Below are 19,880 nucleotides of genomic sequence, written 5' to 3'. Positions count from 1 at the left end.
CAGCAGCGGCCCGTAGCGCGGGTCGAAGTGCGGCGCGTAGACCTCGTGCACGGCGGCGGGCCGCGGGTAGGCGGCGGCCTGGGCGCCGAGGGCGCCGCCCAGGGCGTAGGGGTGGTGCGGATGCGCGTGGTGCGGGTGCGCGTGGTGCCAGGGCTCGGCCGCGCCCTGGTGCAGGTGGCCGTGCAGCGCGGCAGGCGAGTAGGGGTCGGCGGCGGCGAAGGGCAACTCCGAGTGCGCGGTGGCCAGCGGGCTGCCCAGCGGCGCGGGCACCGGAGCCTGGTACGTGCTGTTCCAGAAGGAGGCGGGGAAGCTGCGCTGGCTCATCGGGAAGGAGCCGTCTGCAGGCAGGCGAGGCGGAGGGGAGGAAAGGAAGAGAGGAGCGCGTCACCGCAGGTAGATGGAAGCGGGAGCGCTGAACGCGCCAGGCGGGCAAAGTGCGGGCGAGCCGCGGCCGGGAGCCGACCCGCTGCCCGCCCACGGGGGCGGCGTCTTTCGGAGGCGGATGCACCCTGCGAATTCGAGGTCGAGGCACCGCAAAATGGGAGAAACTCTTTGGGAAGGAGGGCGGCTTCCTCGGATTTCGCAGACGCGTTTCCAGTGCGGAAACCCCAGAACAGGCTGGGGAGGCAGAGCGGTGAGATTCCCCTCTGCAGTTCCAGTTTTGGGGCGCTGGGAGCTTCCTCCACTGCGGGCTGCGCTGCCTCGGCGGCTCCGGGGCAGACACGGCCTCCCATTCCCAACCCGCAGCCTCTCTCTCCCCTAGCTAAAGATACCTCTTCCCACTCTTGGTCGGCAGCCTAGGGATTTCACTACCCCCTCTCGCGTTTCACCCTCCCCAGCTCCAGAAAATGTGCCCCTCCAGGGCCTCTGATAGACTGGAAGTCCATCGACATATTTCGAAGTCTTGCTATTATTAGCCTCCTTTCTAGAAACCTTCTTTCAAATATTTTTTTCCAAGAACTCAAGCAAAAGAGTAAACTAGACTTACTAAAAGGGCAGCTGTATTATTTGCAGAGGGACACAAAGGGACAGATCTTTTACGTTTTAATTAATAATATTTGTTCGTTAAAGCGTGGACGCCAGGAATAATAATTATTATTGCTAGTATCACTGTTGACCCCTAGTGCCTGGAGGCATTTTTAAGAGAACAGCATTTAGGTCAAATGTGTTGCCTTTAGTGGAAGGGCAGGGAAAGAAAGATTTAATCCTAGGGACCTGTACTGAGCATCTCCTCTGGGGAAGGCATCTGCAGAACATTCTAAAGAATTAAAAATTAAAAATGCATTCTAAGTGGTGAACTGTCTTCCTGTTAAAAATATTTAGGCAACTGGAGAATAAAAAGAATGTTCTGTGTTCAAAACTCATGATTTGGGATCTTATCTAGGCAAGGCTTGCACAAACTGTCAGACACTCTTAAGAAAAAAAGGGAGGGTGGGGGTTGTCATTTCCCCATAAAATGTAATACTTGTGTTCCTTTTTACAGCAAAGTCTTCGTTTCTCAGCTCGGTACACATCAAGAATTAAGTTTAGTGAGAAAGTTTGTTTCCTTGTCCTGGAAGTTAAAGGAGATTGAGATTTCAGAATGGAAGGGAGATTTAGTTGACTTGTCCAATAAATCATTGTCCCAGGCTAGAGAAAGCAGTGCTTTGTGAGAAGGGTAGAATAAAGAGGGGGGTGTGTTTGGCGAAAATCCTTAGAGATGTTTCAGCTGTACCTAAATTTTTATTTCTTTGGTACTTTAATTTTCTTTCTGAAAGACATTTTCTGCTTCAAAATTTCCTAAGGAATTCAAACCTGGCAAAAAGCATACGGACGGTTTAGGAGACATTCTTCAGCAGGTTTTGCTGACAGTGGGGTCTAAGACTTTTTTCTCTGGGCAAATTTTCAGGAACTTACAAGTGCCCTGTAAGTTGTTGTAGATGCAGATCTCCCTCAGGGCTGGGGAGAGTGTTGGAAACCTCACATTTCCGCAGCACATTTACACACAGTTTTCTGTTTGCTGAACAGCCATCTCCAGGGATAGTTAAGAGGGCAGGTATCATTCTAATTTTAGAGACCAGTAAATAGAGTGACCTCAAAGAGGTTAAGAGACTTGCCCAAGGTCATGTTGCTAGGAAGTTGGTGGAGCCAGCACGAAACCCAGGACTCCCAATTCCAAGGCTGGTGGTTTTTCTAGGTCGCTGCTCTACTCTGCTCTGCCTCTGCAAGGAGAGGTCTTTCTTCCTTCCTTTTACTTACTCTCCCCACATGCCCATCCTCAACTCCTCTGACACCTAGGATTCCTTCAGCTGCCTTCCCTCGAGCCTCTGTGGCTGGGCCCCAGGCTGAGAGGGCTCTCTATTTGCCCCTAGAAGCGGGCCCTTTACTCACCCCGCCAGGGCCCCGAGCTCCTGGGTGCTTTGCTGCTTGTACAGCTTGGGGAATAGCTGCTAGGCTGGCTCAGGGCTCTGCTGAAGTGCTCATCCACCACGGAGCTGATGTCTCCCTGGAAATAGGTGAAGAGGACGCAGCGGGAGTTGATGTACTCTGCCTCTGGTGGGCGCTCTTTCTCTGGGCTGCCTTCTTCCTCTTTTATGCTGGCTGGAGTTTGGCTGGAAAAGGAGGAGCTGCCGCTGCTGTTGCTGGGGCTGGCGTTGCACTCTTGGGCTTCCTGCATTTTGGAGTAATAGGCTAGTTTCTGCTCAAAGAGAGAAAGAATAGAGGAGTCAGCTTCAAAAGAGATGGCAAATTGGGGTCAGATCCCTAAGGTATCCAGGGGAAAACTGACATTCATGCATAAGCCCCTGTGCTCAGTAGCTTGTGCGAGCTTCTTGACAGGCAGACTGCCTTTCTTGGTGTCTCTGTCTCCCCAGAATCGCCGCTAGACCACACGGAAAGCTCTCTGAAGGTGTCAGGGTAAAGGTCCCAGAAGATGCCTAAGCAGCCAGGATATAAGCGGAGTTTGACCGCAGAGCCAGGCTCAGGGCAGATGTATTTTTAAAATCAGGCTCCAAGGGTGAAGGGCATCCAATTCCAGTTCGGGCCTGATTGTCCCCTGCTTAAGAATCCAAGGTAGATGCACAAGATGCAAGACTTTAAGCATCGTTGTGATAGAGCGCGAAAACACCAAAATCCACTCTGTGCAGCACAGCCAGGAATGTGAATGAAGAACTGCGAAGAGGTATGAGGTAGTTCTATTTGGGAAGGAATCATGTGGGGTAAAACGTGGAATGACATCCTGACATGAATCATTTAAATAAATGCAAGTTGATATTTGTTTGGTCACCCATAAAATGTCCACGCAAGAGTCTAGCTCAGTTTTTAAAGAGGTCTTCTTTTGAGTGAGGAAAAACCTGAGCACTTCTGCTTTCACCATCTCTATGCACATTGGGGAAACAAGTAATAAAAGGGAGAGAAGAAGATCTTGGCTGTGAGGTTGAGTGAATTATGGCTGTCTGGTAGCGATTTTAAAAACCAAGTGTGGTTGCTGAAATGTTTTCTTAGAAGTGAGCAATGGACTGAATGCAGTGTTAAAGCATTTATGCAGGGAGAGATGGCCTCAAAGCGGGCTGATCATACAAAGATGAACGGAGATCTTAGTGGAAGAGATTATTGGTCCAGGCCCAGGGGGGAGAAAGGACCAAGCAGACAGAAAATCAACCCACCTCTCCTCTTTGCAATAGTCACAGCCTGGGAAGGAACCATCTCAGACACTGAGGCCAAAAAGACTGTAGTTATTTAGCAATATCACCACTTTCACCACATTCCCGCTTGGCTTATAATGAGGGACTCTGAGGATTCCCCAAATGAATATTGTGAGACTAAACAAACTCCCTGGATGGAAAGTTTAAAAAGGGGGGAGGTAGAAGGAAAAAAGCAAAAAGCAAAACCTACTCCTTCCATCATTAATTCAGCAGGAAATTTTTGAATAGACGTTCCGAATTTGCAAGCAAAATGGGCAAAAACTTGGACTGGGGGTCCGGATGTACTTCTGTCTCTCTGAAGCAGGGGTCCAAGCCCTCACTTTGAAATCTGCTTGGGACCCCTACGGCCTCCTGGGTGTGTGAACTTACTCTTTTACTGGACTACGGTCCTCAGTTTTTCCTACACTAGCTGAGGAAATGGGAAGAAAAACTGGTCGCCCAGACTCAGCTCGGAGAAGAGAGAAAATGGAATAATTAAAGGAAACTTCAAGAGTTTGCCCAATTGGGGTTAAGTGGTCTTCTTACAGGTAACCACTGTCCTGTGGAGAGCAGGACAGCCTGATGCAGCTACTCAGCCTCAAGAAAAGCGAAAAGAATATTATCTTTGAAGCCCTCCTCTGCCAGGTCAACTGCACCCCAATAATAATCCCCAGAACTTTGCAGAGCAAAGATGATAAAACCCATGCTTTTGCGCAGTTCTCTTTGTAACGAATTCTCTGGTCCCGGAATTAATTGGCCTGATCCCTTGAGAATTTAAACGGAATAAAGTTACTCCTTAGATAAGCTTGCAGGGATGAGTGGCCAGATCTTTGCATTTCAGACAGAAAGAGGCACAGGCAGGTCTTTACTTTTGTTCTCTTGTCACTCTCACCTTTGATACCAAAGTTTGGTTTTCCCTGCGTGAGCGTTGATCGCAGCTCCCCTTACCCCGCACCGAAGAATCTGGAGTCCGACAGACTCTAAGGAGGCAATTCAGCTCACACGAACCTTGTCTGATTGTTCCCCGGAAGGACGGGGCACGCATTAACAGGGCTTAGCTGCTTTCCCGGGAGCGCAAGTGGACACGCTAAAGGGTTAGCTCAAGCGACCGTGTGGCAGCGCCGGCAATCGCCGCATCCCCGAGGCTCCCGCCGCTGGTAGGACGCCCCGGACCTGTGCGGAGGCGTCCCGGACCTCGGGGTACAGGCGGTGCTCCAGGCAGCGGGGGCGCGCCACCCGTCTCCGAGGTCCCGGCCCGGGGGAGACACGTACCTGGTGGTAGGGGGTGTAGGCGGCTGCAAAGTAAGGCTGGGGAGGACCATAAACTTGATACATAACATCCAGACAGCTCATGGCTCCCCGCAGCGGAGACGGCTAAGTATTTTATCATCAACTCTCGGTCGGTGGAGCGCAGGGATGCTGCATGGGCGGCGCTTGGGCTCGAGCTCCCGAGTCATCTGCGGGCGGAGCGGTGGGCAGCGCGCTCCGCGGCTCGGGATCCCGCTCGCTCGCAGGCTCCCCTCCCACCCGGCAATTTCAACCCGGACGCTGCTCCGGGACAGAAGCGCCGGTGCTCCCGCTAGTGGGCATTTAAACCCCACGCCTGAGAGGCGTGCTGACGCCACTCTGGGCCGCGGAAGGGGGAGGGGGCCGTGGGGGTGGGGGCGGGGACCGGGGGCCAATAGGGAGCCGGGACCAGGCCGAGGGGCTACCGAGGTGTTTCTCGGGGCTGCCCGGCGGCGAGCTGGGGGCCAAGGGTACCGCGAACGGCGCACCCCCGAGCTTGAGGCCGGAGGCTTTTCACCGGGAGGAGTAGGACTCTCAGGCTAAAGCGACAGAGAGAGAGAGGGACAGAGAGAAACCCAGAGAGAGACGGAATGGGCCAGACGGAGGGGGGGAGCGTGGACGGGGGGAAGTGGGGGTTCTCGCACTTGGGGAGAGAAAAAAGTTTGATGCGTGGTGGCAAAGGTCCCTTGGGAGAGCCCCGGCCTCACACTGGAGATTTGAGAGTGTGTGCGCCCGGGGTTGGCGAGGTGGGGCAGGAGGTGGGCTCTCCGCGCCTGGTGAGCGCCGGGAAGGTAGCGCCTTCCCCAGGAATCCCCTAGGGGGATCCTCGTCGTCTCAGACAGGAAGTCCAGGGAGTGCGAAGACTCCTCCCGGGAGCGGAGCAGCTCCCTTTTGGGGGGGGAAAAGGCGGTGGCTGAAGCCAGTACTGACCGTCCCTGCACCTCTACCGACCCCGCCCGCCCGACCGCCTCCAGCTCCCACACTTCAGCTCTCTGGGGTCGGTCCCTTCTGCCTCAGTGTTCGATCCCGGCACTTTCTCTTTGAAGTCCCCCACCCGAACCCGCCCCATCTGCGTTGTTGGCGCCCCGCATCCGGCCCCTCCCGTGCGAGCTGCTTTCGAGGAGTCCAGGAGGCCTTACCCAGCCCCCGGCAGCCCCCGGCAGCCCCTGGTCTCCTCGGCGTGAGTCCTTTAAAGTTGCGGTAACTTTTGGGGACTGCAAGAGGAGTCGGCCTAGAGAATGCAGGGAGGTCAGACAGGGCTGTTGTATGTAGTCTCTTCAACCAGTAAAACAGCTGCTGGGATTTTAGGTTTCATTTTCGAAGCGTAGAAAGGATGCATTTTGATTGCGAAACGTGCGTCGTTGTTCCCTTTCCTTCTCTGAGAGCTCGGCAGGCTTGGACCGGCTTCTGGCGTTGCTCTGCATCCTCCCCAAGCACTCCCCACTCCCATCACAGCCCCCTGGGGAGGAGGGTGTCACCGGGGAGTCCTGCATCCGGTACGTTTAGGGGCGAATCGAGACTAGGCTGTCCGTACGGCTGGGTCAGGTGGTGGAAAGAGCGTTAAGGAGATAGCGGTGGTGAGACCTGAGGTGGCGGCGGGGGCAGGGCTTGGGAGCTCGGAGAGCCCAGAACCAAGGGAGACGCCGCGTGCATTAGGGAACTCCAGTTATTACCCATTAAAACAAAAACAAAAACAAAAAGTCTGACATCGATTCTCAGGCTGCAACACTGGAAACAAATGCACCCTTAAAGATATATTTGTCTTCAAGATGTGAATATTTTAAGCCAAATTGTTTCGGGGCTGAGGTTTTGGTTTTGCCCGAATAATAAATGGGTAATGGCTCCCAGTCTTCAGTTCGGTTTATAAATGGTGAGCCGTGCCGAGCGCGGTAACCGATTTTAAAGAAGATTTAAATAAAAATAAATAAATAAGGACACCATTCAGCCCAGTTTTGCGCAAGCCTTTTTGGAAGCCAGCTTGCCTTGGTGTCGAGTTCTGCAGGCTCCTTAGAGCTTCTGGCGACCTAGGCGCACAGGTGGAGCATAACATCCTTCCCGCCCCTACCCCAGTCCTCCCGCCTTGGATGTTTGGGAAAACGGCAAAAACCACCTTTGTTTTCTCTGGAGGCAAAAGAGCGAACCTGAACCAAACATCCACACAGTGCCCCCCTAGAGGCGGGAAGTGGGCGTGTAGCTCCCAGTGTCACTTGCCGCCTAGGCGCAAGCTGACTGCAGGGGCCCGTTCCGCCCTCCCCGGCGCCAGGTCCTGGCTTAGCCCTGGCCCGCGCGCCCAGGGTCTGGTCTGAGCAGGAGCCCAGGAGCCCAGGTGCCCACGCAGCCGCGGAGACCAGGACAGATCGAGGCCAATAGGCGTGATCACTGAGGGTCACACTCTTCCGCCCCCCCCCCCCCCCCCGCCCCCCGCGCGCAGGTCCCGCTGTCTATCTGTGGACATAGAGGTTCTACCTTGGCTGGCTGCAGCTAGGGCATCTCGGGGACCCAGCATTCTTCGCCGAAGCCCGCCCCTTCCCTCGCAGCCCAGGCTTGGCGGCGTAGCTGGCTGACCGCAGCACTGCGCGAAAAAGCAATGGTGTGTGTGTGTGTGTGGGGGTGTGTGTGTGTGTGTGAGGGCTTGCCCGCTCAGACAAGCTCGACTCTCGTCCCCGCACACCTGCAATAGCTCATCCTAAACCCTGTACCCACCCACTTTGACATTTTTATTTTACTCTGACCCTGGTGCCGGAGGAACTTTGATTTCCCACAAATTGGGGAGACAATAACGACAACCTCCCCGGATCCAGCAAGGCCCAGCAAAATGCAGGTTCTTTTTGAAAAGGATTACAGGAGCAGTGACAGCCCACAATTTGAACAAAGAAAATGAAGAGAATGTGATGCCAGTTGCCCGAGGTTGCTTTCTGCTCACGTTTCTCAGTCTCCTCTTCCTTAAAACAGTTTTTAAAAACCTCGCCTAAGCTCAGTAAGGGCACTCGCTGCACAGGCGTTTAAAGGAACCCAGAGAATTGGGGCCAGTGAGCATCAGTTTGAATTTAGGCAGGAAAACACTTGCCTCCCCCCAAATCCAAGGTAAAGGAAGAAAAATGAAGAGCCTGTGGTTTTAAAGTAAGCCCACTGATTGGAGCAAGGTCAGTCTTTTCCGTATATCTGGAAAGCTGTCATTTACACAAAGGTGATATTTCTCAATCTGATGAGATTGTGTCTTGTTTCTGTGCTGAGATAGAAGGTAAAACAGCTAAATTTAACGCCCTCTCCTCTCCCAGATATTCAAACCACCAAGACATTAAGTCATCAAGTAAGTGAGGTTTTGATTCAGAGCCTTGGGTGGGAGTGGAGGACAGAAAGTCTCTCGCTTCCTTCCTCTCTTTCCTTCTCTCTTTCCCACTAATTTTAGAAGAGACTCTGCCAGACAGATGTCCCTCACAAATGTATCAACATCCCCAGAAAGGTCAGCTATTACTATTACAGCTAGCCTAATTACCCTTAAACCTCCTAACTGGGCAGAAGGAATACCCAAACTTCTTTTAGAAATGAATTTCATGGGGTGCCTGGGTGGCTCAGTCGGTTGAGCGTCCGACTTCGGCTCAGGTCACGATCTCGCGGTCTGTGAGTTCGAGCCCCGCGTCGGGCTCTGGGCTGATGGCTCAGAGCCTGGAGCCTGCTTCCGATTCTGTGTCTCCCTCTCTCTCTGCCCCTCCACGGTTCATGCTTTGTCTCTGTCTCAAAAATAAATAAACGTTAAAAAAAAAAGAAATGAATTTCACTTTATGATAGCTTTTTGGCAATATATTGAACTGTGAGGAGGGAGTTTGCCATATGAAAACATTGTACTATCCAATCCTAGTGTGCAATTCTAACCATAGCTAGAACTGTGAAAATAAAAGGTGCCTTTATTTTGAAGTTAATAAGTGACGTTCAATTACTTTTGAGTGACTATATGTTTAAAGATAGCATTCAATGAAGTAGCTTATTTCCTCTTCAGAAGGGTTGCTCATCATTTTCCCAACACCTTCTGAATTTTTCTGTCCACCTGTGCCATCCTATTCTGAAAATGGCAAAGAGACAGCTTTCAAGGAAGGGTGTATGAATAGAACGAATTTGGAGAACTGACCTGCAGCCAGCCCAGGCCCTCCCCCACCCATGATTTATTTGGATCGTTGACTATTGGCATTTTATGTGGCCTTATGCTGCCAGCCAAAGGAGATGAACACAATGGTTATCTCACAGATTTTTTTTTTTTAACCCCTAAACCCACCCTGGCCCATTTTACAGAGCAGAGATGTGTTTGGAATTTGAAAGTAGCTGACAACGATTTTGTGGATTCAAAATGTTAATAATATTAGTTGGAAACATCTGCAAAAGTCAGGATTTTTGGGCACAGTACGTTATTTAGCAATGGTACCCTGGTAACTAATGTGGAATCTGAGTGGTGATTTTATTTCCAAAAAATCAAGAAAAAAAAGAAATTTCTGTACTCTGAAACCTCACCAAAACACTAAATGAAGGAATTTCAGTATGACTTAGTGAAAAACCAAGAAAAAGAGAGTTCAATTATTTTCATGCAAACTTAAAGTAACTCTTAATGTTTTCTAGCAAAAATCCTCCACGGTCTGTTCTAGTGTGTAGATGAGATTACTTTGTAACTATTGACATATATTTAATTATTACAAGAATGTTAGACTTTTCGTCTTTCATGTTTTAAGGACTATTTTCAAGTTACATACAAGTCAGCTTTAACTTAGGTGAAATCATCACAACTTTCTGAATTTAGTTTTCTCTCAACTTCTTATTGATGCTGATGGCCAGTTCTAAGATTGAGAAATATATTTACTACCACATTCATCTTAAAAAATTTTTTTTTAACGTTAATTTATTTTTGAGAGAGAGAGACAGACAGAGTGTGAGCTGGGGAAGGGGCAGAGAGAGGGAGACACAGAATCTGAAGCAGGCTCCGGGCTCTGAGCTGTCAGTACAGAGCCCGACACGGGGCTTGAACCTACAAGCCGCAAGATCATGACCTGAGCCGAAGTCAGATGCTTAACTGACTGAGCCACCCAGGCGCCCCTACCCCATTCATCTTTTAGAAGTCAGTTCTTTTTAATGAGTCTCTATGAAATGCTTAGTATAAAGATATTATTACATAAATTCATATGATTCAAACCTTTCAAACTGGTAGCATACAAATGGCAAGAAGAGAGATTTGGAACAGATATGTGTGTAATATTTTGGCTTGCTATGTTTTTTACAAGAGAGTAAGAGTTAGAAGGAAATTTACATTCTCTATTTACTTGGACACAAAGAGTTAAGTCAGAGAGCATGTATCAGTTATTTCTTAGTGGGGAGGAGTTTTCATCTTTATTTGACTGGAAAAGCCACTCTAATTGCCTTTAACTTCTGATTATACTGAAAAAATTTTTTGAAAAAAAAAAAAAGACACACAGTCTGGTGACATCCTAGAAGCTAACATATCTGTGAAACTCCTTTTGTGAGATATAGAGACATTGGGGAATTTGCAGATTCAGAAGGTTGGAAGGAGACTGAAGGATTTAAACTGGTGACTTAGATATTTGACAGTATTGGTGTTGATCCATCCCCAAACTTGTGTTTATAAACTTCATTTCAGCAGGATGCTAAAGGGATTAAAAGGACACCACAGCAATAACAGACAGAAGGTGAGGATATCCATCTGAAGTGTGATGTCCTGTCACATGCTTCAAGAGGTCTCGAAACAGCTTCTTAGAAATTCTCTCATAGGAAGTTTCTCTTGGCACATGTGGAAGAATTTTTAACACCAACTGGCATTGACCACCTTAATTTCTTTGGTTATTGTGACTGACTTTTAAGTAAATTTCATGATGACATAAGTAAAGGCTTGAGGCTTAACAATGCCTCAAGTACAACATGTAGTATGAAGTCTAATGGTGCATCAGGACATTTAGCCTGCAGAGCCCAAAGCAGACTATATTGTTTATTTTTGTTCTTAACTTTATACTACAAATCCTATACATCATATTTTATTTATTTATTTATTTTTTTAACGTTTATTTATTTTTGAGACAGAGAGAGACAGAGCATGAAGGGGGAGGGGCAGCGAGAGAGGGAGACACAGAATTGGAAGCAGGCTCCAGGCTCTGAGCCATCAGCCCAGAGCCCGACGCGGGGCTTGAACTCACGGACCACGAGATCGTGACCTGAGCTGAAGTCGGACGCTTAACCGACTGCGCCCCCCAGGCGCCCCCCTGTACATCATATTTTAAAGTAAAAGTCAGGTTGTTGACTATGATATTTAAATTTCACTGGCTGATATTATTATTTTTTCATATTTCCTTAGAAGATGCATGAATCAATCAATTTGTAAAATAATCTAACCTGTAACATTACCTAAATTTTTTTTTAAGTTTTTACAATTTGAAATGTAAAATTTAAAGAAGGGTATATCATTTTATCTGCCTCATGCAGAATATTGCCACTCGGTGAATCAAAGTAGAAATTTGGCAGCTGTCCAGATAATTTGGAATGAAAACCAGCTAAAGATCATGTAATAAATCAAAGTGAAAAATTCAGGTCTCAAAGTGGGCTTTCACCAGGGAAACTTCTTCCCATATTAGCTAATTAATGCCTATACTCCTAAGCACGGCTAATTCTTTCTCCAAATGTATGTATCCTCAGTATTTGGCTGCGACCTTAACAATATCTGTTGGTTTTGTAACTATTTTAAGAAGAGAGTGATTCTGAAATGGTTAAAAATGAACACATGTTTTTTACCGTGTAGCTTTTTTTCTGTCTGTGGATATTCAGTGGCAAACTAAATTTGAAGCCCTAATGTGCATCAGTAGCTTTGCCCCTGTATATATGAGGGTACTGCCTGTTATTATTTTTAGTAATGAATGTTTTAAAGCAGCCTTTCAGTAATGCAGTGTAATGACTCTATTACCAAACAGTTATTGTATTTAGAAAAATAGGCTGTATCTGTGCATTGAAAATAAAGTGCTAAATTAAAGCAACCATACCAACAAATCAAAGGGAAACAAAGGTTCTTTTTTTACCTCTGGTAGTAAGCCTGAGAGCTATGGAGAGTTATTTCACCAGAAGGAAACTCCCAACAGTAGGTGTCAAAAAGAAGACATTTCAAAGCACATGTTGTCAAATTGTGATGTGGGTAAGTAGCTGGAGAACTGGAGGGAACCATCAGCTCTTAGAAGGGGAAGGGAAAGGTTGAAGGGCATGCCGCTGATTGCCACCTTTAAAGCACATGAGGTGGCACGCTTAATTCCTGAGTGCCTCTAGTTCTAAAGGTCACATACTTTGGGAACTCAGCGCATTGACCACATTTCCTGGGACGTTGCCCTTACTTCTCTGTGAAAGCAATACAGCCTCATCCTGATGACATTATATGGACCGGATATCCAGCCCATCAGGACCTTGGGTTCTCACCCAGGGTGTGAAACGTTGTCATCCCTTCAAGCCCTCAGTTTGTTCACCTTTACGGCAAAGACACTCGACTAGACAATCTCTATATAAAGATGTTAATGGCTCCAAACTCTGAAATCAGAACAGGTCCCCGTTTGATTCGAAAACAATGTGCAATATTTATGAGCATTTTCAATATGAGTGTTATTTCCAACCTCAGATCCTTCTTGAAAAATAGCACCTTACAAACTTTACTTGAAAATGAATAATTTTGTGTCCCGAAATCCTTACCAAACAAGGGCCTAACCTCAAAGTTTGGACAGAACTAGTTAGCCAGAGATCTTTTAGAATTTCAGGGAAATGTAATACAAAAGGGAGTTGTGTCTTTCAAGCACTGAGTGAATGAAGTTGAAGTCTCTGGTACACAGTATTGGAAACAAAACTGCCCTTTCACTTGCTTTCTGGGGGCCCCAGTGCATGTGTGTGTACATCTAGTGTCTGCTTCTTGGGAAATAAAAATTCAACTTTTCTGAACTTTCACGAGACTGAGAACAGAAAAATAACCATTCTTTTATTTGGAAAGTTGGGGTTTTGAAACTAGATTTTTTTTCATTTTTTATCACATTTCATAATTACTGCGTATTTCAAGGTGCAGTAATATGTAGCTTATGTAATAGAGGAAATACGTTTACTAGAAGTTATTAGTCACAACATCTTTTTTTTTTAATTTTTTTTAATGTTTATTTATTTTTGAGACAGAGAGAGACAGAGCATGAACGGGGGAGGGGCAGAGAGAGAGGGAGACGCAGAATCGGAAGCAGGCTCCAGGCTCCGAGCCATCAGCCCAGAGCCCGACGCAGGGCTCGAACTCACAGACGGCGAGATCGTGACCTGAGTTGAAGTCGGACGCTTAACCGACTGAGCCACCCAGGCTCTCCTAGTCACAACATCTTATTTGGTGATTAGTACTGCAAATTCTCCTGACCATGACAGGTGAATGCTTACATAGATTTCTGGAAGAAAATGAGCGATAACCCACACTATGTCAGGAGTCTTAGCATATATAAGAATTTTGATGCTTTGTTTATCCTAAGGAATATTTGAAAATCACTTCCTGTAGAGATGACAGTAAGGTTACTGTTAGACTCACCCCTTTTGTTTCACACCCATAGAAATAATGAAGAAAATGTAAGAAGAGATAGCCAGAAAACCTGACTGGACTCCAAAATAGAATACACATTCTAAGGCAAAAAATAAAACAGAAACCGAAAGCTATGAGCAGGGCCAGTTGCCATGGGCTTGTTGGGCTCTGGGCTGGAAGCTGGCAGTCAGGCTCTTGGCTCCTGCAGGGGAATGGGATGAAAACTTCTGAGCTGGACCCACAACCTGAAACCAAGGACTCCCAGCCCCACAAAGGAGGTTGAAAAAAATGGCTGTTGATTTCCTGCCCTTGGCTATATCTTTATTAAAGCTCTCATCCCGGCTTGGCAGGTAAACAGCTTCATGACCCCAGACTGGGCTAGATGGCCTTCTGACTCCATGTCTGGGTTTGTGTCATCTTTGTTATCCCAATGGAGCAGGAGGTCTGAAATATATGAGTAAGAACAAGATACGGACTAAGATGTGTACATCTGATGGTGGGAGGGGCAGGTGGAGGCAACTGGAAAAGTGTTAAGGAGGACAAGGGAGTAAATGCTTATATACTAAAATACATTATTTTTTAGTCAACACTTACGTGATAAAACAAACATAGATACATATATGTGACATTTGTAAACATGTGTATACATAGTATATGTGCATATATAACATATGCATATGATATAGTATATGTGCATATGTGTATATATATAGTATACATATATACATGTGTGTGAATGTATGTATGTGTGTATATATACATTATATACTCACATATATATCTCAACCTCCAGCAAAATTAGGGTTCTCTTAGCAAAGAAAAAAAGGGAGAATGATATTGAGTACACAGCTAAAAGTATCTTGCATGAAATAAAAGGATTTAAAAATTGTATTGTTTCATTCAAAAGACAACATATAATATTGTTCTATAGAATCTGAAGACAAGTTTTGTCTGATTTTCTGTTTTCCAGAGTGCTTGAGAGAATACTAAAGGTCTTTTTTAAAAAATATAATTTATTGTCAGATTGGCTAACATACAGTGTGTAAAGTGTGCTCTTGGTTTTTGGGGCAGATTCCCGTGATTCATCGCTTACATACAACACCCAGTGCTCATCCCCACAAATGCCCTCCTCAATGCCCATCACCCATTTTCACCTCTCCCCACCGCCCCCATCAACCCTCAGATTGTTCTCTGTATTTAAGAGTCTCCTATGGTTTACTTCCCTCCCTCTCTGTTTGTAACTATTTTTCCCCCTTTTATTCCCCCATGGTCTCCTGTTAAGTTTCTCAAGATCCACATATGAGTGAAAACATGATATCTGTCCTTCTCTGCCTGACTTATTTCACTTAGCATAATACCTTCCAGTTCCATCCACGTTGCTACAAATGGCCAGATTTCATTCTTTCTCATGGTCAAGTAGCATTCCATTGTATATATAAACCACATCTTCTTTTTCCATTCATCAGATGATGGACATTTGGGCTCTTTCCATAATTTAGCTATTGTTGAAAGTGGTGCTATAAACATTGGGGTACATGTGCCCCTATGCATCAGCACTCCTGTATCCTTTGGATAAATTCCTAGTAGTGTTATTTCTGGGTTGTAGCGTCGTTCTATTTTTAATTTTTTGATGAACCTCCACACCGTTTTCCAGAGTGGCTGCACCAGTTTGCATTCCCACCAACAGTGCAAGAGGGTTCCCTTTTCTCCACATCCTCGACAGCATCTGTTGTTTCTTGATTTGTTAATTTTAGCCACCTAAAGATCTTGATACCAAAACCAGACTAAGGAACAACAACAAAATAAAGTCATTGACCAGCATTTTCTGGAAACATTGATGCAAAAATTCTAAATAGAATACTAGCATTTTGGTTTCAGTAGCGCTTAGAGAAAGATACATGGTGACTGGGTAGGAAGGTCTTATCCTAGGAATTCAAGTGAAGAAAATCTATTAATTGGCACATACCACATTATCAGATAAAAAGACAGAAAGAAAGAAAGAAAGGAAGAAAGAAAGAAAGAAAGAAAAAAGAACCCATACCTCTGTGGATGTAGAAAAATGCACTCAGTGAGCTTTAACCCTCATTCATTATAAAAATCAAAATATATGGAAACTTCTTTAATTTGATTAAAGGTAGTCATCAAAAATATTGTGTAGAAATTATGCATAATGGATAAATTTGAGAAGCTTTTCTACTAAATATTAGAACAAGATAAGGATGCCTGCTATCATTACTTCTAGTCATTTGATTGGTCATGCTAGCCAATCTAATAAGACAAGGGGGAAAGTAGTGTGAGAACCGGAGAGGAAGAGACAAAATATCCTTATTGTAAATAATATGATCGTATACTTAGAAACTTTAAGATATTTAGTCTTATTAAAAATGGTCACCAGAGTAATGAGTCACCAGTAAGATACCTTAACCATCTGTTTTGGGAAAATACTACAAAACCTAACAACCAGATCTTGGCGAAGTTCTGAAATAAAGGACATTTTCTAACTTTTTTGATGAGAACATACATTAATAAAGTCAATTTTTAAAGAACTCTGGCAATAGTAGTGTATCTTGAAGATTCATATGTCTTGCAATCCAGTGCTTACATTTCTAGATATATACTCCAGGGAATTTCATGCATGTGAGCGCAAGGAAGTACTTATGGGAAGTTTCTGAAACATTTACAGACATATTTTGGAGATATTGTGGAGTTGGTTCAGACCACGGCAATAAAGTGAATTTTGCAAAAATAAAGTGAGTCAAATGAATTTTTTGGTTTCCCAGTGCGTATACAAGTTATGTTTACACTATAATCTATTAAATGGGCAGTAGCGTTATGTCATTAAAGTGTACATACCTCAGTTAAAAGTACTTTATTGTTGGGGTGCCTGGGTGGCTCAGTTAGTTAAGCATTCGACTTTGGCTCGGGGCATGATCTCATGGTTTGTGGGTTCCAGCCCTGCATTGGGCTCTGTCCTTACAGCTCAGAGCCTGGACCCTGCTTTGGTTTCTGTGTCTCCTTCTCTCTCTGCCCCTCCCCCGCTTGCACTCTGTCTCTCTCTCTCTTTCAAAAATGAATAAACATTAAAAAAATTAAAAATACTTTATTGTTAAAAATGGTAACCATCATCTGAGCTTTCAGTGAATTGTAATCTTTTTACTGGTGTGTGGTCTTGCTTCCATGTTGATGGCTGCTGACTCATCAGCACTGGTGATTGCTGAAGGTTGGGGTAGCTGTGGCAATTTCTTAAAGTATGACACCAATGAAGTTTGCCACATCTGTCAATTCTTCTCTCTCACAAATGGTTTCTCTGTAACTTGAGATGCTGTTTGATGACATTTTACCAACAGTGGAACTTCTTTCAAAATTGGAGTCAATCCTCTCAAATCCTGATGCTTCCTTATCAAGTAAGTTCTTGTACTATTCTAAATTCTTTGCGGTCATTTCAACAATCTTCACAAAACCTTTACCAGGAGTCGATTCCATCTTAAGAAACGACCTTCTTTGCTCATTCCTAAGAAGCAACTCCTTATGCATTCAGGTTTCATTGTGAGCTTGCAGCAATTCAGTCACATCTTAAGACTCCACTTCTAATTCTAGTCCTTTTGCTATTTCCCCCCAATCTGCAGTTACTTCCTCCACTGAAGTCTTGAACCCCTCAAAGTCATCCATGAGTGTTGGAGTCAATTTCTTCCAAACTCCTGTGAATGTTGACAGTTTGCCCTCTTCCCATGAATCATAAAATTTGTTAATGGCACCTAGAAAAATGAATGCTTTCCAGAGCGTTTTCAATTTATTTTGCCCACATCCATCAGAAGAATCACTATCAATGGCAGCCGCAGCCTTGTGAAATGTGTATCTTAAGTAATAAGACTTGAAATTTGCAATTACTCTGATCCATTGGCTGTGAAATGAATATTGGGTTAGCAGGCATGAAAACAACCTCATCTAGTTGTAGATCTCCATCAGAGCTTTTGGGCCACCAGATACATGAGCAATCGTTTTCTTCTGGGCAGTAGGTCTCAACAGTGGGCTGAAAATATTCAGTAAAGTATGTTGTAAACAGATGTACTGTTATCCAGGCTTTGTTATTCCATTTATAAAGCATAGGCAGAGGAGATTTAGTATAATTCTTGAGGGTCCTACGATTTTCAGAATGGTAAGTGAGCATTCAAGTCACCAGCTGCAGTAACCCTTAGCAAGAGAGTCAGCCTGTCCTTTGAAGCTGGTAAGCCAGGCACTGACTTCTCTTCTCTAGCTATGAAATTCCCAGATGGCATCTTCTTTCACTTGAGAGCTCTTCTGTCTACACTGAAAATCTGTTGTTTAGTGCAGCCACCTTCGTTAATGATCCTGGCTAGATCTTCCGGGTAACTTGCTGCAGCCTGTCATCAGCACCTGCTGCTTCACCTTGTCCTATTCTGTTACAGAGATGGCTTAATCCCTTAAATCTGCTCACTTCAAATATTTTTTCTGCAGCTTCCTCACCTCTCTCAGCCTTCATAGAATTGAAGAGAGTTAAGGACTTGTGCTAGATGATTAAAAGAATGTTGTAGCTGGTTTGATCTTCTATCCAGGCCACTAAAATTTTCTTCACATCAGCAATAAGGTTGTTTTGCCTTTTTTTTTTTTTAATTATTCATCTGTTCACTGGGGTAGCACTTTTAATTACCTTCAAGAACTTTTCCTTTGCGCTCACAACGTGGCTGTTTGGCACAAGAAGTCTAGCATTTGGCCTGTCTTGGCTTTCAACATGCCTTCCTCACTAAACTTAATCATTTGGACTTTGGACTTAAATTGAGAGATGTGTGGCTCTTCCTTTCATTTGAACACTTAGAGGCGATTGTATTTGAAGACTTAGGGCTATTAACTGGCTTAATTTCGGTATTGCTGTGTCTCAGGAAATAGGGAGGCCCAAGGAGAGAGAAAGACAAGGGAACAACCAATTGATGGAGGAGTCAGAACACATACAGCACTTGTCAAGTTCACCATCCTATATGGGCGTGGTTTGTGGTACCCCCAAACAATTACCATACTAACATCAGAGATCACTGATCACAGATCACCATAACAAATCTAATGATAATGAAAACGTTGAAATATTGTGAGAATTACCAAAATATGACACAAGACATGAAGTGGGCAAATGCTGCTAGGAAAATGTCACCGATAGACTTGCTTGATGTAAGGATGCCACAAACCTTCAATTTCCAAAAAAAACCACAGTATCTGTGAAGCACAATAGAGTGAAGTTCAATGAAAGGAGGTAGGTCTGTATTTTGAAGTAGCAAAAACGAAACAAAACATAACCAAAAAAAAAAAAACCCACCTCAAACAAAATAAGGTAAAATAAAAAGCCAACAAACTTATAAAAGTGAAAAGAATAAATGAATTGTGATGCATTAATCAATACAATGAAACACTCTACAGCAGATAGAACCATAAGTACCAACATGGTTAAATCTAACAGCACTGCCAATAAATAAAAGATAGTTGCCAAAATGGGATTATACTGTTTCTGTAGAAGTTGAAAACCTGTGAAACAATGCTGTATATTTTTATGGGTACATATATAGACGCTAATAACATGAAAACCACAAAAGAAATAGGATTAAGCTACTACTGGTAAGGGAGGGAAATGGGAATACGGAGAGGTGCACAGGGGATTTCTATGATTTAAAAGAGCCTGAGGCAAACCTAGCAAAATTTGATAGGGCTGGGGAGTGAGTACAAGAGTTTTATTATGGTTGTGTCTTTCTCTTTCTTTTGAAATGTGTTACAACAAGAAGTATATGCAAAAATTATTATGCATCTTTAAAGGCAAGTTTTGGATGTTTCCTTAAGATGAAGCAATTTTTTTTGTCTTTTGATTATAGTTTGTCTTTTTTGTCTATTGGTTATAGTTTGAAATGCCTCTTTATGAGAGATGGATCAAATGTATCTGTTCCTTGGAGTTTCTGAAAACTTACACTCCATCACTTCAAGCTATACCTGCACATACAAACTGTATAGACAGCAAAAGGAATCATTGAATTTTCCAGTTAATCAATAAATTAATTTCTACCTCCATTTCTTTGCATAAAGAATTTTTAGGCCAGTGAGCTCATGTAAGAAAAATGTTTAGGCCAATGAGCTTGTGTAAGAAAAACTCAAACAGCAGCAAAAAGTGTCTTTTGGGCATTCTCAATTGTAAGGGCTCCAGATAAATTCAGATGTTACTGATACAATATTTTAATAATTGCATTAATAATAACATTTTTGAATACTTAGTTGGCACTTCACATATATTTTACTCAATCTTTCTTTTTTTTTTTTTTTTAATTTTTTTTTTCAACGTTTATTTATTTTGGGGACAGAGAGAGACAGAG

General features: G+C 44.6%; 1 protein-coding gene across 1 annotated transcript in view; it reads right to left on the bottom strand.

Moving 5' to 3' along the window:
- Window positions 1-5,241, bottom strand: part of VGLL2 (vestigial like family member 2) — a 5,835-nt gene extending 594 nt beyond the window's left edge. The window contains exons 1-3 of the mRNA XM_040474622.1: window positions 4,935-5,241; window positions 2,371-2,677; window positions 5-338 (exon numbers count right to left, since the gene is read on the bottom strand). Coding sequence (XP_040330556.1) covers window positions 5-338; window positions 2,371-2,677; window positions 4,935-5,015 — 722 coding nt within the window. The 5' untranslated portion in view covers window positions 5,016-5,241. The remainder of the gene's footprint in view (window positions 1-4; window positions 339-2,370; window positions 2,678-4,934) is intronic.
- Between the last annotated feature and the right edge of the window lie 14,639 nt (window positions 5,242-19,880).

The sequence above is a fragment of the Herpailurus yagouaroundi genome, unplaced genomic scaffold, assembly GCF_014898765.1.
Source record: "Herpailurus yagouaroundi ecotype Mexico unplaced genomic scaffold, PumYag 139, whole genome shotgun sequence".
NCBI lineage: Eukaryota > Metazoa > Chordata > Mammalia > Carnivora > Felidae > Herpailurus > Herpailurus yagouaroundi.
This window is presented reverse-complemented; position numbering and strand designations above follow the sequence as displayed.